The 24,359-nt window shown below is 36.7% G+C and overlaps 5 protein-coding genes across 5 annotated transcripts; 4 read left to right on the forward strand and 1 right to left on the reverse strand.

The window, feature by feature from the left end:
- The first annotated feature begins 752 nt into the window (after positions 1-752).
- Positions 753-2,450, forward strand: LOC145560326 (scopoletin glucosyltransferase-like). Its single transcript, XM_081621581.1, has one exon. The coding sequence runs from the start codon at positions 858-860 to the stop codon at positions 2,286-2,288; it is 1,431 nt and encodes a 476-aa protein (XP_081477707.1). The 5' UTR covers positions 753-857; the 3' UTR covers positions 2,289-2,450.
- Positions 2,451-3,666: 1,216 nt separating this feature from the next.
- LOC145558963 (scopoletin glucosyltransferase-like) lies at positions 3,667-5,500 on the forward strand. The gene has a single exon (XM_081620340.1). The coding sequence runs from the start codon at positions 3,667-3,669 to the stop codon at positions 5,131-5,133; it is 1,467 nt and encodes a 488-aa protein (XP_081476466.1). The 3' UTR covers positions 5,134-5,500.
- Positions 5,501-6,090: 590 nt separating this feature from the next.
- Positions 6,091-7,763, forward strand: LOC145558962 (scopoletin glucosyltransferase-like). Its single transcript, XM_081620339.1, has one exon. The coding sequence runs from the start codon at positions 6,189-6,191 to the stop codon at positions 7,665-7,667; it is 1,479 nt and encodes a 492-aa protein (XP_081476465.1). The 5' UTR covers positions 6,091-6,188; the 3' UTR covers positions 7,668-7,763.
- Positions 7,764-9,068: 1,305 nt separating this feature from the next.
- LOC145558964 (phenylalanine--tRNA ligase, chloroplastic/mitochondrial-like) lies at positions 9,069-14,680 on the reverse strand. The gene is made up of 10 exons (XM_081620341.1): positions 14,371-14,680; positions 13,710-13,900; positions 12,922-13,128; positions 12,718-12,835; positions 12,288-12,364; positions 11,719-11,898; positions 11,556-11,600; positions 10,959-11,063; positions 9,946-10,059; positions 9,069-9,485 (listed from the first exon to the last, which is right to left on the reverse strand). The coding sequence occupies exons 1-10, from the start codon at positions 14,630-14,632 to the stop codon at positions 9,435-9,437; spliced, it is 1,350 nt and encodes a 449-aa protein (XP_081476467.1). The 5' UTR covers positions 14,633-14,680; the 3' UTR covers positions 9,069-9,434.
- A 2,041-nt stretch (positions 14,681-16,721) lies between these two features.
- On the forward strand, positions 16,722-23,181 carry LOC145558965 (polyadenylate-binding protein 2-like). Its single transcript, XM_081620342.1, has 9 exons — positions 16,722-17,414; positions 19,118-19,236; positions 19,345-20,001; positions 20,177-20,254; positions 20,331-20,420; positions 21,027-21,164; positions 22,072-22,242; positions 22,442-22,648; positions 22,786-23,181. Exons 1-9 carry the CDS (start codon positions 17,129-17,131, stop codon positions 23,023-23,025), a joined length of 1,986 nt encoding a protein of 661 aa, XP_081476468.1. The 5' UTR covers positions 16,722-17,128; the 3' UTR covers positions 23,026-23,181.
- The last annotated feature ends 1,178 nt before the right edge of the window (positions 23,182-24,359 follow it).

A 24,359-nucleotide genomic window follows, 5' to 3' on the forward strand; every position in this document is an offset into this window, starting at 1 on the left:
TCCCTAGTAACTTCCACCGTTTCACTGATATTTCTCTAGTTCCCCAAGCCCAAAGACACTGCCTAACGTCATAGACCGTTTTACACACAACCAAAAAAAAAAAGGAAAAAAAATCTTAAAGGATAAACTTTTAACTCTTATCATCTCTATGGTCTGAAATAACTTTAACTTAACTCATTCATACATCCTTAATCTAGCTTTTTACCCTTTTAAACAAAAATAATAATTATAATAGTTTATTACTACCTCCGGTTCTTATTACTCGCAACAAAGGAATATTTTATATCTCCTAAATAATATCCCTTTATTGCGAGCAGTAAGAATCGGAGGTAGTATTATATTTGTTCTTTAAATTTAGAAGTGCTTATTTTTACTAAATACTGTACTTTTTTAAACTTAGAAGAGAACATAAGCTAAGTACCTAGCTACTCCATAGATATTATTGTGAGACTATTGAAGCGGATACAGCTGCCTTCTTAAACTGACGTAATGGATGACCAGCAATTTTCAAATTTGCTTCCCTTATTTCGAGCAAGCTCCAAGCAATTCTAGAATCTAGATCACATTCATATACTCCGTATTTCACAGTACGTATATACATACGCACACAACATATCATTGTCTATCAATCTAATAACACTTGATTTTACCGAATACGTTTCTTAACTTGAAGAATTGACGTAATTGATAATTAGCCGACTTCAAATTTGCTTCCCCCATTTCCAGGGTGCTCCAACCAATTCTAGATCACATTCATAAATTCCATAGTATATATACTAACGCAATATAATATTGTATATCAATCTTATAAAATTCTAACTAGACTAGATTTTTCTCTCAATTATTTTATCATCAATATGGGTGCTAAACCTCAACAGCTCCATGCAGTTTTCTTCCCATTCTTAGCCCATGGCCACATGATCCCCACCCTCGACATCGCTAGGCTCTTTGCTGTGCGAGGTGTCAAGGCAACCATCATCACCACCCCTCTCAACGCGTACACCTTTACTACAGCCGTTGAAAAGGGAAACAAGTCCGGAGCCCCATTGATTGATATCGAGGTGTTCAGGTTCCCGGCTCAAGAAGCAGGCCTGCCTGAAGGATGTGAAAATCTAGAGCAAGCTCTAGGTCCTGGAGAGATGGACAAGTTCTTTAAGGCTGCTGCGATGCTAAGAGAGCAGCTCGAGCAGTTCTTGGAAAAGACTCGACCTAACTGCCTTGTGGCTGATATGTTCTTCACTTGGGCTACTGATTCTGCAGCCAAGTTCAACATCCCTCGACTTGTCTTTCATGGGACTAGCTACTTTTCCCTTTGTGCTTTAGAAGTTGTTAGGCTTTACGAACCTTACATGAAAGTCACATCTAATGACGAACCATTTCTTCTTCCTTACCTCCCCCATGAAATACATATGACAAGATTGCAGCTATCAGCAGATTTATGGAAAAATGGTGGCAATACAGAATACAAAAGGCGGAACAATGCAGTCAAGGAATCAGAACTTAATTGTTTCGGAGTGATTGTTAACAGCTTTTATGAGTTGGAGCCGGATTATGCAGATTATTTCAGGAAAGATTTAGGAAGGAGGGCATGGCATATAGGTCCTGTCTCACTGTACAACAGAAGCATTGAGCAAAAGTCTAACAGAGGTAAACAGGCTTCAATAGGTGAACACGAATGTTTGAAATGGCTAAACTCAAGGAAGCCTGATTCCGTGATTTACATCTGTTTTGGAAGCACTATACATCTTATTCCTCCTCAGCTGCACGAGGTTGCAATGGCTCTAGAAGCCTCAGGACAGGAATTCATTTGGGTTGTTAGAAACGAGGATGATCTTGGAGGATTCGAGGAGAAAATGTCAGGTAAAGGTCTGATTATAAGAGGCTGGGCACCTCAGGTGCTAATATTGGAGCATGAAGCCATAGGAGCTTTTGTAACACATTGTGGGTGGAACTCAACACTTGAAGGGATCTCAGCAGGTCTGCCAATGGTTACATGGCCTATGTTTGCTGAGCAATTCTACAATGAAAAGTTGATAACTCAGGTTTTGAAGATTGGAGTCCCTGTTGGAGCTAAGAAGTACACTACAACGCCTTCTATAGAAGATGTTATACCTCAAAAAGCCATAGCAAAAGCTTTGCAAGAAATCATGGTGGGAGATGCAGCCGAGGAAAGGAGATGCAGAGCAAAAAAGTACAAGAAGATGGCATGGGAGGCTTTGCAGGAAGGTGGATCTTCATATTCAGACTTAAGTGCATTAATAGATGAGTTGAGAGGTTTATCCACCTAAAATCAAAGCTGCATTTTCATCTTAGGAGCTTTCAATAAATAGCGCGATTATGTTTTATGTATAAGCATTAGATATAATTCTTACACAATCATGTTTGATATTTTTTTAATGCTTAGCTCTTACAAATTTCTTATACATAACCCTTAAAGCTACATTTTACAATTCATTTTCCTCCCTAGCTCCCCAATAGGCCAATATATACTCTTTTGCTCCTGTTTCTTTGATATGCAAACTATCAAAACCCATTTAATTTTCGTTAAATTAAAAATTTACGGAGTATTTTTTATTTTATTTTATTTTATATCATTTGGGTACCCAATAGACCAATACCAAGAAAATGTAACTCCTTAGAAAATCAAGAAAAATCCAAAAGCTAATAATAGCCTACAAAGAGTAGAATCAAATTATCAAAGACATAAAAGTAAAGACTTGCCACAATTTGTGTTATTTGAAAAGCATATGGCCATGTTTGGTAATTGGCTTTTTAATGGCTTTTTGGTTATCTTTTGGCTTTTGGCTTTTTTAGGTGGTCAAACATCCAAAAAATGTGTTTGGTAATTGGCTTTATAGTCAGCGAAAAAGCCGGCTTTCAAGCCAAAATGAAAAAACTGCTTTGAGTAGCTTTTTTGTTGGCTTTTGGCTTGTTGGCCCACAAATTATCTAATAAACAGCCAACAACCAACAATTAATTTACCAAACACTTTTATAAACAGCCAGCTTAAACAGTCAATTTCAAAAGCTATTATAAACAGCCAAACATTCCAGCTGGTCAAACAAGCCAAGTGAACCAACCAACAGCCATTTACCAAACAAGGCCAATATCTTTTTGATAAGATATACGAATTTTTGGAATTTGGTCGATTTCACAACCCAACTTTAAGAGTGAAGATGACTAGTCTTGCACCAATTATAAGATTTTGATTGTCACACGAGTCCAAATTTCACAATATACAGTATACACTAATCAAAACCAAATTCTGCACCGTCAAATCCTCAATAAATGAAGAGACAAGACTTTGGCAAACTCAGTCAATAAAAAGACATGTACTCCTCTATAATTACATTTGATTTTTTTTAATATCATTATCATCCATATATATAATATATAAGTATATGCTACGTAATTCTCCTAAAAAAATAAATAAATAAATAAATAAAAAATAAAAAAAATAAAAAGAAAGAAAAAGTATATGCCACGTAACAAACTTCCTAATAAAGTTCCGAAACTAAAGATCTAGCATCCATTCAGCCGATAAATAATGAATCATAAATATACACCGCATAACGCATATAATAAAACATACAGTAATGTGTAATCTAACATCATTCTAACATACTTTCCCACTAATATTTTCACACATTTCAAACAAAGATCAACATGAATGTTCATGAACCTCAAGAGCTTCATGTTGTGTTCTTCCCATTCATGGGTCAAGGCCACATGATTCCGACCCTTGATATAGCAAGGCTCTTTTCCGCTCACGACAATGTGAAGGCAACCATTATCACCACCCCTCTCAACAAGGCCACCTTCACCAAGGCCAATGAAGAAAGTGAAAAAATCGGGGATCCGGTTATTAACATAGAAGTATTTAAATTTCCTACAAAAGAAGTTGGGTTGCCTGATGGATACGAGAGCCCAGATTTATCATTAGGGGTAGGGATGATCCAGAAGTTCTTCAAAGGTACAGAGATGCTAAGCGAGCAGCTCGAGGAGTACTTAGAAAAGGTTCGACCCAACTGCCTTGTGGCTGACATGTTCTTCCCATGGGCAACTGATAGTGCAGCAAAGTTCGATATCCCTAGGCTAGTCTTCCATGGGATTAGCTACTTCGCCCTTTGCGCTCAAGAAATTATTCGGGTACATGAGCCTTATAAGAACGTGTACTCTGACGATGAACCATTCGTTCTTCCTTGCCTCCCCCATAAGGTACAGATGACAAGATTGCAAATCTCAGAAGATTTTTGGAAAAGCGAGGGATCAGAATTTAAACGGAGAATGGCCAGGATCAAGGAATCAGAGGCCAGGAGTTATGGAGTGATTGTTAACAGCTTTTATGAGTTGGAAGCGGTTTATGCAGACTATTTCAGAAAAGAATTGGGGAGGAGGGCGTGGAGTATAGGTCCTGTTTCAATGAGCAACAGACGCGCTGAAGTTAAGGCTCAGAGAGGGAAGCAGGCGTCTATAGATGAGCACGAGTGCATGAAATGGCTAAGCTCAAAGAAGCCTGATTCGGTGATTTACCTCTGTTTTGGAAGCACATCAGTCTTCATAGCCCCTCAGCTGCAAGAGATCGCAATGGCTCTAGAAGCATCAGGAAAGGATTTTATCTGGGTTGTAAGGAATGGTGGTGATGGAAAGAATGAAGAGTGGCTACCTGAAGGATTCGAGCAACGGATGGAAGGGAAAGGTCTAATAATAAGGGGATGGGCACCGCAGGTGGTAATCTTGGAGCACGAAGCCATAGGAGCATTTGTGACTCACTGTGGGTGGAACTCTATACTAGAAGGGATCTCAGCTGGTGTGCCGATGGTTACATGGCCTGTTTTCGCTGAGCAATTCTACAATGAATTATTAGTGACTCGGATTTTGAAGACCGGTGTCTCAGTTGGAGTTAAGAAGTGGGATAGGACACCTTCATTAGAGAACATCATAAAGCGGGAAGTTATAGAGGCAGCGTTAAGAGAAATCATGGAGGGAAACAAGTCAGAAGAAAGGAGAATCAAAACAAAGAAGTTGAAGGAAATGGCAAGGCAGGCTGTTGAAGAAGGCGGTTCATCATATTCTGATATACGTGCATTGCTAGCTGAGTTAAGAGGTTATCACCTCCGACAGCAAAATTAGCAACTATGTATCGTAAATCCCTCTCTACTGTAATCCTTTTCTAACTCTTGGCCATTGACGACAATGTTTTTTTCTAGATAAAAATCCTTATATGCTAGCATTTTGTACTCTTATGAAGTTACGAGCTTACACACTTGCTATAGTTGCGAATCATGCATGTTTCTAAAAACACAGGCCATTATAGTATAGACTTCAGCAAATAGCTACTAACTACTACGAGTACTGTTTTAGCAACTCAAATTAACACATCCTTTGGTGATTTTCACTTCTGCTATCTTAACCTTAAACTTCTCACAGTAGATGTTGTTCAAGTCGTAAATATAGGATTTAAGGTTGTACCATTTAGTTTAAAAATTATTTTTCCTCATGAGGAGTGCTTCCTTATGACTTTTTCTTACCTCTATAAAAACCCCTAAGAATTATTACTAGATTATAAGTCTTACAAATGCGAAATATATTAGATCACCCAAAATAATAAATAAGGTCACCTCACAATATAAAATTCCTCCATCAACAATATAAGAAGTTAGCCGAAAACTAGTACTACGTAGGTCACAAAAAAAAAAAAAAAAAAAAAAAAAAAAAAAAAAAAAAAAAAAAATGATAAGTTTAATATCATTAGTGAGAGAAACAATACAGAATACGTGCAATGTTCAATACCAAGTCTACTGCCAACGAATGCAGAAGCGAAAACTCTTCCAACTTCTCTTTCTTTATTTTGGGGAAAAAAATCATTATATACCGTAGTAAAAAATTAAAAGAAAACCAGTCAATTTTCCCAATTATTTAATGTAGGATTGTATAATACAAAGTAATAACGTTAGTAAAATAAATGGGATGACATAATCGATTATGTAGGCATACAATAAACTCATTGGCACGTCTAAACTGTCAACTTTGACTAGTCTTTCCTAGTTAAAGAGTTAATTACAACTCTTTTAGCCAACATGAGCCATCATATATACCGATAAACACGAACCATCAAGTTCATTCTCATTCTATCATCTCTCAACTGTCATTTATTCCAGAGATTATATACCAAATCGGAGGGCAAAATGGGTTCTGAACCTGAAGAGCTTCACGTAGTTCTCTTCCCATTCATGGCACACGGCCATATGATTCCTACCCTTGATATAGCAAGACTCTTTGCGGCTCGTGATGGTGTGAAGGCAACCATTATCACCACCCCTCTCAATGTTGCCGCCTTCACCAAGGCCATAGGAAGCAGAAAGGAAATCGAAGCCCCAACTGTTAACATTGAAGCCTTCAGGTTTCCGGCTCAGGAAGCTGGCCTACCTGAAGGGATGGAAAACTTGGAGCAAGTATTAGGTTCTGAATTAATGAGCAACTTCTTCAAAGCTACAGAGATGCTAAGTGAGCAACTCGAGCAGTACTTGGAGAAAGTCCGACCCAACTGCCTTGTGTCTGACATGTTCTTCACATGGACAACTGACATTGCAGCTAGGTTTAACATCCCGAGGCTAGTCTTCCACGGGACTTCCTCCTTTTCCCTCTGTGCTCAAGAAGTTATTAGGCTACATGAGCCCTTTAACAATGTGTCCTCTGACGAAGAAACATTTGTTATTCCCTATTTTCCCCATGCGATACAGATGACAAGATTGCAGATCTCAGAGGAGTTGAGGAGCAGTGAGGATTCAGAATACAAAAGGAGGACAGCTAATTACAAGGAATCAGAGCTCAAGAGTTATGGGGTGATTGTTAACAGCTTTTATGAATTGGAACCAGACTATGCAGACTTTTTCAGAATAGAATTGGGAAGAAGGGCATGGAATATAGGCCCTGTTTCACTGAGCAATAGAAGCATAGAGGATAAGGTTCAGAGAGGCAAGCAGGCTTCAATCGATGAACATGAATGCTTGAAATGGCTTAACTCAAAGAAGCCTGATTCAGTTATTTACATCTGTTTCGGAAGCACAGCAAGCCTCATAGCTCCTCAACTGCATGAGATTGCAATGGCTGTAGAAGCCTCAGGACAAAAATTCATATGGGTCGTGAGAAATGATAACGGAAAAAGTGAAGAGTGGTTGCCAGCAGGATTCGAGCAACGGATAGCAGGGAAAGGCTTACTTATAAAGGGGTGGGCCCCCCAGGTGTTAATTTTGGAGCATGAAGCCATTGGAGGTTTTGTAACTCACTGTGGATGGAATTCAACAGTAGAAGGGATCTCAGCTGGCGTGCCAATGGTTACTTGGCCTATTTTCGCTGAGCAATTCTATAATGAAAAATTGGTGACTCGTGTTTTAAAGACTGGCGTCTCTGTTGGAGCTAAGAAGTGGAGTAGGACACCTTCACTAGAATATCTCATCAAGCAGGAAGCTATAGAGAAAGCATTGACAGAAATCATGGTGGGAAAAGAGGCAGAAGAGAGGAGAACCAGAGCAAAGAAGTTGAAGGAAATGGCACGGAAGTCTGTCGAAGAAGGCGGCTCATCATACTCAGACTTAAGTGCATTGATAAATGAGCTAAGAGATTATCACCTCAAGACTCCAGACAACAGAAAGAATAAAGTTTAAATTTTCATCCTGTCTTTAGATTCTTTTACCTTCTTCTCTGTACTCTTTGTATTTTTAGGCCATGCAATATTCAAGATAACAGTTTTTACATGCTTACACTTTTCCAACTCTTAATGAGCATGAGCATACTTCTAGTTTTCTGCAAACACAGGCCACTTAACACATTCACAGAAATTTGATGCTAAAATTCAACCATCTAAAGCCCTATGCATCTGGTAACTGAGAAATGGTGAAAATGGAAACGGTGAAAAGTTATGCCACCAGGACTTGAACAAAAGATAGAATGGAAAGGCCTAATAATAAGAAAATGGTTCCACAGGTATTGATCTTGGAGCATGAAGCCATAAGAGCATTTGTGACTCGCAGTCAATGAAATTCAACACTCGAAGGGATCTCAGCTAGTGAGCCAATGGTCACGTGGCCTATTTATGCTGAGCAATTTTATAACGAAAAATTGGTGACTCATTTTGAAGACTGGTGTGCCTTTTGGAGCTAAAAAAAAGAGACTAGGACACCTTCGATAGAGGACCTCATTCAGAATGAAGCTATAGAAGAAGCACTGAGAGATATTATGGGTGGGAGAAGAGGCTAAAGAGAGGAGAATGAGAGCGAAGAAGTTGAAGGAAATGACACAATAACCTATAGAAGAAGGTGGCTCATCAAATTCTGATTCAACTGCATTGATAAATGATTTAAGGTTTATCGCCAACAGTTAAATTTCTCTTCATATCTCCTCTGGTTTCTTTTTGCCCTAAACTTTGTTTCTCCACTTTGGTTTCTAGAATAAACATTATCAGATTGGCATTCGTGTTCAAAATCTAAAATTAGTTAACGATCAAGAAAATTGATGATCATTTGTTTAGAAGCAAAAAATTGACTTTTTCAGAGAGGAAAAAACAATCCAGCAAAGATAAAATTTAAGATGCTTTTCCTACCTCTTCTCTCAGCTAATTTGGCAGAACTTCAAATAATAATGGAGGCCCCTACACCTACTTCCCCAGAACTTGCAAGCTCCATCACTTTGGATTCCCATCAAGCACTTTTATTTGCCTAGTGGTGGCTGTAAGATAGATAAGTGAATAAGGCCACGTGACAAAAACTACACCTAAAAACAGAAGGAAAAAAAATGGAAGTATTAGGGGTTTCTATCTCGACAATACCCTCCTTCTTCCCGGACCGTGGAGTAAAACTCAATGCCCAGATTATCTTTTGTTTTCAATTTTACTGATTCAACAGATATCATATATTACCCAGAATGATGCCTGCCTACTCAAACCACTGGCATATTAACATGATGTATGAAATTCAAATAAGGATCAGTAAGCTACTCAACAGAAACCTAAAGAACGAAAGAAACAAATTACTCTGTAGTCTTTGCACCATTTATGACATAAAACAAGAAAAAGGAAAAGGTTAGCCACTCCATGTATTACAATGCATAATATTCAGGTTCAAAAACAGCAGACATCTACAAATAGCAAAGGAAACAGTATTGCTGTAGTCGTGTAGAATACTGATAGGTTCTGTTCAGCAGCAGCAGAATTCCAAAATCATTACCATGTAGAATACTGGTACAACATTATCTACTACTCAATTTAGAATTGATCCTAAGGGTTCTCATGCATGTGTAAAACCACAAAAATTAATAAGCTGAAAGCTACCAATGAATTCTCTTAAGCAAAAAGAACTTATTTCATATATAGATTATACCGAATGAAGAAATTTACAAGGCAGAAATCACAAGCCATAGATCTTGGCGCCACATTCTTATCTTAAAACAACCTTCAACTTATCTTGCACCACCTCTCTCACTTTTGACTGCATAGATAAAATACGAGCGTACTTGATTAGCAAGTGGAAGCGAACTGTCGAATTCAGAGTTCTATTTTTTAGATAGATTGTTACATTAGCTTGACAGCATAAGTTTTTTGTCCTTAACCCTCCCGTTGTATATGAGTAACATCCCTTAGGTGTCTTTGTAATACAACTTCATGAATTATGAGGGAATTGAGATCTAAGGATTTCGTCATCAAAGAAGCCGATCATGTGACAAAGGAGATATTCACTCTTTGAGAGGTATTCAACTTAGCACATCTAAACTCCTCTATCTACAGCTTAATGTTTAAGTATGGTCCTGAAGGCTTAGATTTGGTAGTGCAACAATCATACTATAATTTCCCAACAACCAAATATCACGAGAAAAAAAGGGAAATCTAGGAAGTCATTCCATTTAATAAAAAAAGACATCGTCAAAGATACAACAAGATATAAGATATACCTGTAAGTCATTTATCTCTTCATCTGTAAGAGAACGCTCCATAGATCGATAAGCAATTCGATAACAGTGACTAGTCATGCCTTTCTTATTGGTAAAATTATCAATCAATTGCACCTGAAAAGAAAAAATAATTTAACATATCAATATTACATTACCATAACCTAATTTCATAAGCAAAAAGAGCTTTACCCCTTCCTACACACAAAAGTAAATAAATAAAAAAAAAGAGAGAGAGAAAGACTGAGCCTCTGAGATGATAGAAACAGATTAATATGTAGTAGAAAACATTTTAATGAGAATAATGACACATCATGCATGCCCTCTGCAAATGTTTTGACTAATGTACATTGTATATTCAACACAAGCATGTGTACTTATTCCAAAATTTTCATTATCAATTATTACCATTTTCAGAGGTAATAAAGAGTGGTTATGAAAACTCAGGAAGAAAAAAAATATGTTGATGAAGATTCATAACCATGTTCATCCAAATGGGAATATCCATGGATATAATACACAAACTCATTCATTAACACAATATACAACCTTGTAGCAAACAAGCAATAAATTACTTACTCCATTTCTTTTTAGTTGAGAAGTTTTGACTTTTTGACTTTTTGCATTATTCACAGTTTCACACTCACTTTTGACTGTCTTTTGTGATTTACACACAAAGAGAAACATACATATAGGATCTTGTTAAATCTTCTTGATACATAATTTTAGACTAACAAATATATAAAATTCTTAATGGTTTATAATTAAAGATATCAATGGCTAAAGTTATGTATTGGCAACTGTGACTAAAGAAACACATCAACTAAAAAGAATATTTCCCGGGAATTCCCAAAGGTGAAACAAAAATTACCAAATTATAAATCCACTATATGAAATAGACAATAAAACATTGGGTTAACCAGCCATCTTTACAGCAGAGGGGCAAAAATGCTAGCTAGTCAGTAGAAACTAAAATGAAAGGGGTAATAAATCTTGAAAATATGAGATGGATGTACCTCTTCCACAAGATCTCCTGCAATGCCTCGGACCACTTCACATAAGTTGTTCTCGGTAAATGACTCATTTATCCAAAAACTCATGTCTTTGTAGCAAGGAGGGAACTACAGATACAAAATTATTACTGTTCAGGCAGCAGAAAAAGCAGTTCCTTGAAACAATAATAATAATACACACCATTTTACTGCTTAGAGAAAAATAAAATGAAAACACCAAAGCAAGAAAAAAAAAAAAGCATAGCATTCTTTAAAGCCTCATAAAAAACAAAATGAATCTTAATTTTTACAGAAATGACTTTTATGTAGAATCCTGAAAGGTTTTTTCCCCTTTAATTGTTTAAATAACTTCAAGGAGTTTAATTTCCAAAGCCTTAACCTCAAGGCTTCCAAACACCTGCTTTGAAGCATATGCCAATTTTTTTCTCACACATTTATTCTGCTTTTCCCTTAACAGTGAGGAACCAGCTTTAAAATGCACATCAATTTTCCATGACAATTCTTTCACCAAGAAAAATGAAATTTACATCAGCATATGCCACATCTAGTATATTTTGACTGAAAAAAACACATAAATTTCAAATTTTCCAGCTACATTACCTTTGAAAATGGCTTAAACTTGACACCAAGCTGGCCTTTAGTGAACTGTACAATTTATACCCAGTCAGAACAACAAAATTACAAACGAACAAAGGATAGAGCTTTAACATTGACAGTGAAATTCACAGTGAGAAAAAAATATGCACTGGGGATCTGGTGACACCTGAGAAGTAAAACGCTCATCATTTGACCAGAAAAGTCGAATATCAGGTATGTCAAATAAGACCATTGCTAGCCTCTCTAATCCCAATCCAAAAGCCCAAGCATAGTTTTCTGTTTTCCCACTTCTCTTTAGTATCTCTCGCTCCATTACTCCACAGCCCAACACTTCCAGCCACTTTTCCTGTCCAAAATAATCACGAAAACAGATGCAAATTCAATAACATAGAATCCATAAACTCATTAGAGCAAAATACCACCAGTCAAACACAAAGAAGAAATTCAAGTAATTATCAATGCATTTCCTACAGCAGGTCATGCATTTGAAATTTGTATCCATGGTGGAGGGTATAGGAGAAAGCGGTTGCAGTGTAAGACTTTCTAGGGTTTGGATAACATCCTATTGCATCTAGGACTATTGGTCCATAGAAAAAGAGCATACAACCATTGCAAGCTTTGCAGCAGCATCTACAGCAAAAGGCTCTCTATTGCAGTGTTTCCAGAACTAAATTGCAGGCTCAAAGAACAAGTATTTTAAAATCAAAGATATATGAAAAGGACAATTATCTATACCTGGAAAAATATCTCAAGTTCAAATGATGGACTGGTGAACGGAAAATAAGTATCAACCCACCGCATCTCAACAGCACCTGCACAAAAAGAAGATGAATCAGCAGAACAGCTAGAAGTAGTTCCTCTAAAACATCAACCCCCAAAGAAACTAAGGATAATAGAGAAATTCAGAAAAATGAATGTGATGATAAACTGCAACCTGTATAGTCTAGGAGGCAGAGATGGAAGAAGTAAATTATGAACATTATAACAAGGAATTGTAGATCATTCACCTAGCAGCTTCAGTGGGTTATATAACGTTCAAAAGTCCATCATTAACATAACATTCCAATCAAAGCTGCAACATGTAGTTTGATTACTCCCATCATGCATGTATCTCACTAGATTTAATATAACACTCGTGATGAAATAACAATTTGTGTATATTTACCAAATAAGTGGCGTGCCAACCCCTCCAGACATGTCTTTAAATCCTGAGCTGTATACGTTGTAGCATCCAGACCAGATGACTCCCAATCTTCTGGGGAAAATACACGAACACCTTCCATCTGTTACCATAGTACATAAAAATATGTGAAGTAACTCAATAAGCCAGTAGGAAACCCGTAAATTTAAGACCACAGAAAAAAGAAACCTGATGGAACACTGGATAGTGGGTAGAGTCAATAGAGTCTCTGCGATAGACATCTCCTGTTACAAGGAAATGAGTGTGTCCACTCCTCAATATTTCAGCTTGATGAGCACTTGTATGACACCTCAAAACAGTTTGGGAGTCAACATAGTACGTATCATTATAACTCCTGCTAACATGATCAGCAGGAACCAAGACATCATCAAAATTCTGCAAGGACAGATTCTAACATTATAAAGAAGCATAGTGTGCAGCTCGAAGCTATAGAAGGAAATAAATAAATGGAGAAGTCAGAATAAAGCAAAGAAACCAGCACAACAATGAATCGCCACAGCAAAAACTCAGCTTTAGTAATCTTGCTCATAGCTATCTCATCTTTAACCTTAATGTGCATAGTCATTTAGAATGATCCGGTACTGACAGCCTAACTTTCCAGTATACTTATACTGCCTAGCTTGGCCCTCATAACAACATAGCCTCCCCATGTTTAAGTCTGACAAAGCTCCATTGCATGCAATTAATCCAAATATGAAGTAACTTTTTTAGGGGGTGGGGGGTTAGGGGAAAGTGAGCTCAAATCAACACATATACACATTTGAACAGGGATATAGATAACCCGCCTTTTACACTAAACAGCCCTGCTTAACCTTGCATGGAGTGTAACAACAGCGCTTTCACATGAACCAAAACACGAAATCATGACTACATAATGAATAACATAGGCAAGCGTATAATAAGGCAAATCATGCAAAAAAAACTTGCCAATGAACGGATTAAGGTTAAGGGCATACCGCTTTCACGGGAACAATTGGACAAAGATCTTCGAACTTTTCAAATTTGTTGGAATAATTCGTATCAAAATAATCATATATTGCATTCTTCAATATGCCAAGTGGATGTTGATCCCTCCTATGTAGTTGCATCCCAAGTTTTGTGAAGATTGTATCAGGGACATTGTTTGTGGGATCATCGCGCACCACATCTGAATCCCCGTCGAATAGAACAGTAAGAACAACAAAAATGACGAAAAATTGAATCTTCAATCATATGACAATCACTTTCATTCTTTTGTATATTAACATCTATACATGTAGTTCCATTCTTTACTACATTCCCATGTAAAGCAACCAAATTCTTCAATAGAGTACTCCACAATTCAATTGCATGTAATTTGTTCAGCAATTATTACTTCCTTCTAAAAGACTAAAACCCCATGAAAAATTAACACAATAAATCACCATATAATATATATATATAAAGGATTATAAACCAAATTACACACCAAAAAAGCAGATTACCAATTACCCAAGTTCAATATATCTCATGATGTCATACCCTAATTCAAATTACAGCAATTCCCCACCCAAAAAATATAAAAAACAGAAAATCCCAAAATTAGAAAAGATCAATTGAACTCAAAAAAGAAGTAATTTTGAGAAGTGGGTAATTGACCTTCTTTGGAAATCTTAACGCCGCCGAGCTCAACAGCAGATGCCGCCGTTACAGGTTGCCGCCATTTCTTGGTGCGAAGATTGTCGGAAGAAACGGCGGAAGAGGTGGAGAAAGCGAAGGCGGCGACACGATTTCTGGAGAGAAAGAGTGAAGGTTTAGAAAGGAAGATGGTGGAGTGAGCAAGGGAGATTGCAGCAGCCATTGCTGCAGTTGTATGAGTAGCAGCACACAGTTTTCTTAGGCATATTGACTGGATAAGCATTTTTATCAGATGGGTTTATGGTTGAAAGGTTGATGGTGAAATTTGTCAAACTGACAGTGTTTTTGGGGTTTTGGGGGGTGTTTATGAATTAATATTGCATTAATCTATTCCCCTTTGTTTAGTTATTTTTACGGATTAAAACTTAATTTGTTAACGACTACGAGTGCATAATTGTTGAATCTCTATTACAGTACATTATTAACTCGGGATTGTGCTTACTTGTAAAATAATTTTTTTTTTATTTTAAATAATTTAAATACAGTGTATTTTTGAGGAATTTTTTACCTTTATTAATTTGAGTCATCAACAACTTTTTTTTTTTCTTTTTTGAAGTCATCAACAACTTTAATAACACAATGTTGGTAGTATATAAGTATATTATGTCAAGATAGTACCGTCTAAATCCTAATAATGAAATAATATTGATACCAACAAATCAATATTGCATTTGTTGGTACGACTGGTGAATAAGTATTTTTGTATCATGACCATCTAAAGTATAATTTAATACCAACGCGTGTGATTAGAGTATTCATGACTCAAATTCTTATAGGTAGATAATTCCTCGTACTTTTTCATGTACGTTTTTGAAATTGAAATGTTAATTAATTATGTATCATCTCACATTTTGAAATTAAATCACGCATCGTATACATTTAGGTCTTCCATAGATGATTTAAACATAGTTTTATTAAGCATTTTTTGTTTGTTCATTGAATTTGAACCAAACTTGAATTCAAGTCGAGCTTGGACTGAGTTTTGATCGAGTTAAGTAACGAATAATTTGTGAGCACGCTTGTCTCGTTAACACCTTATTACTCGTGCATTTTAAACATGTAAACAACAAAGTCTAAGTAGCATAATATTGTTAATGAACTCAAGGCATTGTCCTCTTATTTTATTTAGTATGGTGATTTAGCGTGCTCCTAATATCAAGTGGATTATTTGTCTTTGAGAAATTTGTGCCTAGATGATAATGAACTTGCTTAATTATAAAAAGCAACATGGTTGAAAAAGAGTGACTAAAAAGATTTTCTACCTATTATTATCAATTGAATATTAAAATTTCACATCAGCAAAATTACATGTGACACCCATGCAACTCAAGTAGTTCTTAACACACTTCTTTCGGGATTTATTTCCTCTAGTTACTTGCGAACCCTTTTATCATACAAATTTGCCACTGATGCATATAAAATCGCCAATTGTTAGTCTGTTGTTACATACATGATACATCATTTAGGCAGATAATCGAAAGCAACTATATTGATTCAAAGCATGACTTAAAAGGTGTGTAACTCCTTAATATCAGTTGATAAAGTATTTCACGCAAACAAACTTACATCCTTATACTCAAACTTGTTTTGTTAAGATACCTTGTTGACACAATTACACTCATGCAATTAAAGTAGTCCTTAATAAACTTCTTTCGAAATTTATTTCCTTTAGTTACTCGTGAGCTCCTTCATCATACAAAGATTTGCCACCAACACATATAAAAGCGCCAACTGTGAGCTATCACGTACATGGTTAAATCATCTAGACCGATATTTGAAAGCGATTATATTGATTCATGACTTGAAAGATTTGTAACTCCGTAATATAAGTTGATAAAGCATTTTACGCAAACAAACTTAGATATTACACCATGATCTACCTTGTTCATATATATTAGTACTTTTTACTTGGTACATTTTAACAATTCAACATCCCCTAATTTGATTTTAAATCAAGTAGAAGAATGGTCAATCCATCTTGCCGACCTTTACAAAAAAAAAATTTCCATGCCACCATGGCTTGTCAGCAATGGGCAACATTCCCAAATTTCAACTGTCAAAACACTCCAAAACCTCATTACCAAAAAACTAATTAAACAAACAAAAAAAAAAAAAAAAAAAAAACTTAAAATTTCTTGGAAGTCTTCAAAAAAAAAAAAAAGTGACCACGTCAGCAAAACACCGGACCCCACGTACCCTCAAAATCTACGGCTCAAATCCCATCTCACAAACAAATCCTACGGTCAAAAACATCTTCTTCCTCTCTATTTATTCAAGAAAACAAACCCTTAGTTTTCTCTCTCTAAAACCAGTTGCTTACTTTCTCTCTCTTAAAGTTTCTTATTTTCTCTCTCTTCCGTCGTCGCCGCCGTCGTTTCCGGCGGCGCGATCCTCTATCTCCGGCGAACTCCGCCCTAATTACCCTCATTTCCACCCTTCCCTCTCCTCTCTTTATCTCTCTTAATCTTAAAAAATCGAAAAAAAAGTTATTAGAAATTACCCAGAAAAAAAACCTAAAAAAATTTCGTGTTAATCTTGAAAAAAACAAAAATTTATTTTGTTGTGTTTGATTTGTTGCCGAATAATCAGAGGAGAGGGAAGTGGTTTATATAAAAAACCGAAAAAAATTGAAAATTTTGAAAAACGAAAAAAGCCCTTAATTTATTTTTGTCCTTCTCTCCTAAATTTTAGGTTTTAGGGTTTTTAGGAGTGAGAAAAAATGGCTCAACCTCAGGTTCAAGCGAATGGCGGGGCTCCGGCGGCTACTGCGGCCGCAGTAGGCGGTGGTGCGGCGGCTCCTGCTGGTGGGGCTGCTGCGGCGGCTGCGGGACAGTTCGTTACGACGTCGTTGTATGTGGGTGATTTGGATGTGAATGTGAGTGATTCACAGCTGTATGATGTGTTCAATCAACTGGGTCAGGTGGTTTCGGTTAGGGTTTGCAGGGATTTGGCAACTCGTCGATCACTTGGTTATGGTTATGTCAATTATGCTAACCCACAAGATGGTTAGTTGCTTTCTTAATTTTTATGTGTTTATTTTCCCAATTTTTTTGATGATAAATTTGTTTATTTTTGGTTGAATTTTGTGTAATTTGAACTGTAGTTTTGTTAGATTTTGATGGGGTTGTTAGATTTTAGAGAGTTATTGATTGATTGGTGTTTGTGTGCTTGATGATGATGAGTTGGATTGTTGTTTTGACCTTTTGAATCAGTGCATGTCGATTTAGAAATGGTCTTAGATGGGGTTAATGTCAAGTACTCAAGGGAAAGGATTGCGTTTGAGCTGTTAATTGGATTGGAATTGCTCGGTCACATTGACTATGAATAAGTTATATTGGGTTGAATATGGTTTTCGTTCTGTCAGTTTGATGGAAAATCGTCTGGCATTGACTGTGAACAATCTGCAACTTGTTGACTGAAGTTTCTGTTTTAGAGGTAGAATTGTGTGAGCTGATTTGCATATGAAGTGACATTAATTAGTTCAATAATTGGGTGACCTGAATTTAAAAAAGTGAATTTCATCTTTTAGTGGTGTAGCACGATTGTGGTTTTTCTTCAAGGAAAGTCTATACACGGGGATAATTGTAAGGGGGTCTAGGGTGATCTTCTACATGTAGCCTTGAGGATTCTTAGGAATTTGTTGTATTCACACAAGAATTGTTCAAAGTTTGTCAATCAATTGAATTGAAAATCCATGTAAATTGTGTGGAATTGGCTGGCAAAAATATTTTTACACTTTAGAAGGCTGGATTGTGGTAGGGTGAGTAACCTTGGTGCTGATGATGGTCGATAGAATGGATTAGCATCTGTTGTGCATACTAATTGACAGTGACCATGGATTGACCTTGCTTGTGGCAATTAGAATTTCAGGAGGAAAGGAGAAAATGTTAGGCATCGTGTTGAAGTGTAGCATTGTGGTTCATGGTATAGATATGGATTGGCCCAAGTCGCATATAGTTTGACTTTCTGTCAACATTATTTAGTACTGAAAGAAGTATTTGAAAGGTAACTCTTAGGCGTTTGGAGAACAAGACCTTTTTTTTTATAGTGCAGAAAACATATTGTGGCATTCAATGTAGTTTGCTTTGTCAGAGGTTCAAATTTTAGGTGTAGCTCTGTTGATGTGAGAATTCTGAGGAATGGTTTATTTTTATAATTATTTTAACTTCTTATTAATTAATATTTCAGCAATGGGAAGAAATAAGTATAATTTCACTTAAAGGTTATGCTGTTCGATGTATGAATATAGGAAAAGAAGGTTCGCTTATAATTTGAGGATAGCTCGATGAATTTTCTGATTTTAAACAGTTAGATGCTATTGTTGTTAATGTTAATCTTTTCTATATTTTTTTATTTTTATTTTTGTGTTTACCGATGTTTTACAGGTTTTTTCGAACTCTGCAGGTTTTATTTAACTATTGACTTGTTTAGAGTTGAATTAACATGCTTGAGGTTTGGTATTAATTGCTCAGAATTTTGTATGGTGTAATATAATCTAGTGGATTTGTGAAATTCACTCTTTCAATCTTTATAGATAGGTTTAGCTATTGAGATTTTAAATATTTTAGGTTTTGAAACAATTTTACGTTTATTGGTTTGGATTGTTAGAATGAGTATTTTTTATTAATTTGAATTTTCAAATTGATTGGAGATTTTGCATTTATCTTTAAAATGTGTTTAACTTCCCATTGTTGCATATTCTTTTCAGCTGCAAGAGCGATAGATGTCCTGAACTTCACTCCTCTCAACAACAGGCCTATCAGGATAATGTATTCTCACCGTGATCCTAGTGTCCGTAAAAGTGGGGCTGGAAACATTTTTATCAAGGTAATGGTTCCTCTATATCATACAAGGGGTCTTTTTATTTTCATTTGTTCACCTTTCCAGCTTTCTTCATTTCGGTTTTGTCTTATCTTTATTTTTCTTCCTACTCAGAATTTGGATAAGGCCATAGACAACAAAGCATTGTATGATACCTTTTCTACTTTTGGGACCATCCTGTCTTGCAAGATTGCTACTGATTCATCTGGGCAGTCAAAAGGACATGGTTTTGTGCAGTATGAGACTGAGGAGTCGGCTCAAAAAGCCATAGAGAAGCTGAATGGCATGCTGTTGAATGACAAGCAAGTCTATGTGGGCCCTTTTCAGCGAAGGCAAGAAAGAGAAAATGCCGTTGACAAGGCCAAATTCACTAATGTTTTTGTGAAAAATCTTGCAGAGGCAACCTCAGATGATGTCATGAATAAGATTTTTAGTCAATATGGGAAAATTACGAGTGCTGTTGTGATGCGTGATGCAGATGGAAAGTCAAAATGCTTTGGGTTTGTCAACTTTGAAAATGCAGATGATGCTGCCATTGCTGTGGAGGCTCTTAATGGGCAGACAGTTGATGATAAGGAATGGTATGTTGGTAAAGCCCAGAAAAAGTCAGAAAGGGAAGCTGAGCTGAAAAATCAATTTGAGCAGAGTATGAAAGAGGTGGTGGACCAATATCAAGGAAAAAACCTGTACATTAAAAATTTGGATGATACCATTGACGATGACAAACTCAAAGAAGCATTTGCTCCATATGGCACAATTACTTCATGCAAGGTGAGTTGTGTGCATCTGTGACTTGTGTACTTCATCACTAAAGTCTTCAGATGCCTTGTTAACATTTATTTACTTGTTAAAATCATGTATAGAAGCTTAAGTAGGTCTGGTCAAACTTGCTCTTATTTCTACGTGTTTAATTTTAGTCATTTGTATTTGGTCTATATTTATGCAGATAATGCGAGATCCTACTGGTGTAAGCAAGGGATCAGGCTTTGTTGCATTTTCGACTGCTGAAGAGGCATCTCGAGCTGTAAGTTGTCGATGTGTGTTATTTGATGTAAATATTGTTTTAATGGTCCATTTATCACCTGTGTTTTTTTTGTCAGTTGTTGGAGATGAATGGAAAGATGCTTGTTAGCAAGCCTCTTTATGTTGCCCTTGCACAACGTAAGGAAGACAGAAGAGCAAGGCTGCAGGTATGGATCTTGGTGTTTGCATGTTGGGGCAGAATTATAAATTATTTTATGGGGGACCGAATTTTCATTTTACTTTATAGGGCGACCAAGTAAAACTCTTCACTTATTTCCAAATTTCTTGATGTTTTATTAAAACTCTCTTCAGACCCCCTGTAGAGGCACAGACTCAAGACTTTGGTGTGTGTGTGTTTCCCCCTCGAAGTTGGAAAGAAAAAAAAATAGGGATGATATATAATGGGAGGGAAGAGAATTGGAGTGATCCGTTTTCTATCTCCTCAGACTAGTTAGGAGGGAATTACAAGTATTTGTTTAAGAAGGTTAAGCAAATTAGCCTACCCATGCTTCTACACATTGGAATGGTTGGGATAGCCACCTCTTCCCCCTCTTTGTCTGATTCTATGTTTTTTCATTGTTATCCATTCATGTGCCTTTATGTATTTGTGTGTGTGACTAGGCAAGCAGGGCTTATGCTTGCGTTAAGTTTAAGTGTATCTTGCTATCTTTGAGAGAGAGAGAGAGAAAGAGAGAGAGAGAGATAAGCGATTTTAGTTTTGATTCTGTGGAAGTTTTATTCATCTTACCAATATCACATTGATTTTTGTACAGGCCCAATTCTCTCAAATGCGCCCTGTTGCTATGCCACCATCTGTTGGTCCCAGAATATCAGTCTATCCTCCTGGTGGTCCTGGGCTTGGGCAGCAGATGTATTATGGGCAAGGACCTCCTGCTATGCTTCCACATCAGGTGATTGCTAATTTATCCTCTTTACAATCTTACATACCTTTGTTTTTTCTTTCTATGGGCCTGTAGTAAGATTTTTATCCAGTACCATATTACCATCGCATTAATCACTTAGTTTTTTGATAAATTTGAAACATTTTATTATTAACTCTTATTGGCATCCCTTGGAATGGGTATATTCATCTTTTCGGACATAATTTATAAGAATGCCTAGTAGTTTCATGGTGCAACTGTGTTTTACGATCATTGTTTGTTTTCTTTTATAAAAATTATAACCGTATATCGGGTCCAACTTGGATTCTGTATCCTATCCCACCGGAATGGAGGGTTGGATGGCCGAGTCCAAGCATCCTAGTTATACATGGGTTTTTACTTATTCGAGTGTAACAAATTTATGCTCATATGAGCAAATTTTGTATTTTCTTGCCAAATGAGGACATTCTTTGGCTGTGATATGGGGTGTTCCTTCACGTCTAGGTATATAATGGAGGGACTCCTCTGGACCAAATTTGGTGCTGTTGCTTGGTTATACTGTGCCTTCCCATAATAATTTAGCTTGATAATCTTTGCTGTGTATTTGTTTCATTCCTATCCTGATGGGATGCTGTTAACAAGTAAAGCGTATTCAGTTCTGCTTTCTGCACCAGCAGGTTCTAAATTTGGGTACGGGGGTGGTCTAGTACTCTAGTGTCTTCTAGTTTGTTGTTTTTTGGAATTGTGAATTTATGTGCATTTTCTGCCTTTACCATAGGTCACTTGAATGTTGAAGCTCTTTCTTTTCTTCTTATTTGATATTTTGGTTTAGTTACTCTTATTGCTGTAAACTTATTGATATTTTCCTGTCTACTTATCACTATAGTATTAATTATTTTCTAATGAATTTTGTTTTTAATTCCTACTGCTCCATCAGCCTGCATTTGGATACCAGCATCAAATGATGCCTGGTTTGAGAGGTGCTCCGGTGCCAAATTTCTTTATGCCAATGGTTCAGCAAGGGCAGCAGGGTCCACGCCCTGGTGGCAGACGTGCAGGCGGTGGTCCAGTCCAGCAACCTCAGCAGCCCATTATGATGCAGCAGCAGGTCTTATTTGCATTTGATCTGTAGTCTATTTGTATTTGTACTTTCTACCTACTTGATATTAATTTTAACTTGCAAACTTGTCTACCACCTTTTCACTGTTCTTATTAACTTATTAAAGACTCTTCAATCTTAAGTCTTATTATGATTTCCGTTCAAAAAAAAAAGTCTTATTATGATCTTGTATTTTCTTCCATACTAGATGATGCCAAGGGGACGTTATCATCGTTATCCCCCTGCTCGTCCACTGCCAGATGCTCCTATCCCTGGTGTCACTGGAGGAGTGCTTCCTGGTGGCCAATTTGATATGGGTGGCATGCAAATGCGTGAATCTGCGATGTCTCCAACTGTTCCTGTCGGCACATTGGCTACTTTGCTTGCTAATGCTACTCCTGAGCATCAGAGGCTTGTAAGTCTTCTGCGACAGCTAATACCTCCTTTTCTTATGATTTTGACTTGTACCTCTACTTTGTTTCACTTTTTCAATAGTTTTAAAATTTTATTTATTGAAGTTTCTGATTAATCTTTGTTTTTGTTCAATCTAAGCTCTTGGGAGAGAATCTGTATCCATTGGTGGAGCAGCTGGAGCCAGATATGGCAGCTAAAGTGACTGGGATGTTGCTGGAGATGGATCAGACTGAAGTCCTGCATTTGTTGGAGTCTCCAGATGCGCTGAAGGCCAAGGTTGCCGAAGCAATGGAAGTCTTAAGGAATGTTACCCAGCAGCAGCCTAGCAACCCTGCTGATCAGCTTGCTGCCATGTCACTGAATGACAACATCTCTTAAGGGCAATGAGCCAAATTACTGATTCAGAAACTAGAACTGAGTTTGATTTCATGTTTTGGGATTCGAGAAACCTGCTTGTGTGCTGTTGAACTGAGATTTCTGGTTGTTGACGGTCTTGATTACCTGTTAAAATTTTCTAGACAAAGTTTGCTTCTACTCTTGAGCTGTTTGACGACAAAGTATTGCTCTTTATGCTCTGTTTTTTACTGTCGAAATTATCTACCCTTTTCTAAACTTAAAATTGATTGGCGGGTTGTAGCTAGAGCTGTCAATTTGGGTAAACGGGTTGAATTTTGGTCAGGTAAGAGTGGGTCGGGTTAACTTGGATCGGGTAAGAGTGGGTTGGGTCAATTTATATTAATTCCATAACCTATGCGGGTTGGGTTTGGGTTGGGTCATGCTTGAGTCGGGTCGCGTCGGGTCATATTTCTTATTGGGTTGGGTTGGGTTTAGGTCGGGTTAATAACAAGTCGGGTTACATTCGGGTCGGGTGAACAATAGGTCGGGTTTATTTCGGGTTTTCATGGGTTAAAACGGGTTAGGGTAATTCTTGGGTTCGGTTCAAGTCAATAATTAGCGGTGTAGAAGCAGGTCGGGTTATTCTCAGGTGCAAGTCAATAATTTGCGGGTTAAAGTCAGGTCGTGTCATTTCCAAGTCGGGTCATTCTCGGATGAGTTAAACGGAATTAAAATCGGATCAGGTCGTGTCATTTCCAAGTCAATAATATTAACATATGGAAATCATACATATGTTAATATTATCAGGTCGTGTCATTTCCAAGTCAATAATTTTATCAATCAAACTCAAGAATAATATTAACATAATAAACACTACTTTTTCATCAAAATCGGATGAGTTCAGAACCTGATCGGGATTAAAACGGGATTAATATTAACGAACGAAAATCTAAAAATTAAAACCCGAATTTAAGTGTTCAAAATAATCTGGAATTAAGTTAAATTAATCATTAGTTATAATCACCAAAATTTCAAAACATCATTACTATAAAAGCCCTAAATCAATTGTTCATAAAACCCCTAAAATCATGATTTTCAATAATTAAAAACCCTAGGTTATAAAATTTACAAAATCTGAAAATTATGACACTTATGAAATCTGAAATTATAAAGTTTAATCATCAAAATACAATTTGATACTAATTAAATTAATTTCAAACAATAAAATCAAAACCCATAAATCAATAATTATAATTACACAAATTAATAAAACTAAGGAGAAAGAAAATAAGAATAACCTTTTTGTATGGAAAATTTTTGGGGATTCATGGGCTATTTATAGGAGAGAATTGTAGGGTAAATAGGAAGATTGGACC

This window comes from Chenopodium album, chromosome 9, assembly GCF_948465745.1.
Source record: "Chenopodium album chromosome 9, dcCheAlbu1.1, whole genome shotgun sequence".
Classification (NCBI taxonomy): domain Eukaryota; kingdom Viridiplantae; phylum Streptophyta; class Magnoliopsida; order Caryophyllales; family Amaranthaceae; genus Chenopodium; species Chenopodium album.

Bases quoted from the DNA above. Each gene is read 5' to 3' on its own strand.
- LOC145560326 (XM_081621581.1), top strand. From the start codon at position 858: ATGGGTGCTAAACCTCAACAGCTCCATGCAGTTTTCTTCCCATTCTTA.
- LOC145558963 (XM_081620340.1), top strand. From the start codon at position 3,667: ATGAATGTTCATGAACCTCAAGAGCTTCATGTTGTGTTCTTCCCATTC.
- LOC145558962 (XM_081620339.1), top strand. From the start codon at position 6,189: ATGGGTTCTGAACCTGAAGAGCTTCACGTAGTTCTCTTCCCATTCATG.
- LOC145558964 (XM_081620341.1), bottom strand. From the start codon at position 14,632: ATGCTTATCCAGTCAATATGCCTAAGAAAACTGTGTGCTGCTACTCAT. The intron at 12,365-12,717 runs GTAAATATACAC...CTTTTTGTGCAG, and splicing joins GTTGGCACGCCACTTATTTG to GTGCTGTTGAGATGCGGTGG. The intron at 11,064-11,555 runs GTAATGTAGCTG...TTGTATCTGTAG, and splicing joins AGTTTAAGCCATTTTCAAAG to TTCCCTCCTTGCTACAAAGA.
- LOC145558965 (XM_081620342.1), top strand. From the start codon at position 17,129: ATGGCTCAACCTCAGGTTCAAGCGAATGGCGGGGCTCCGGCGGCTACT. The intron at 17,415-19,117 runs GTTAGTTGCTTT...TATTCTTTTCAG, and splicing joins TTATGCTAACCCACAAGATG to CTGCAAGAGCGATAGATGTC. The intron at 22,649-22,785 runs GTAAGTCTTCTG...GTTCAATCTAAG, and splicing joins CTCCTGAGCATCAGAGGCTT to CTCTTGGGAGAGAATCTGTA.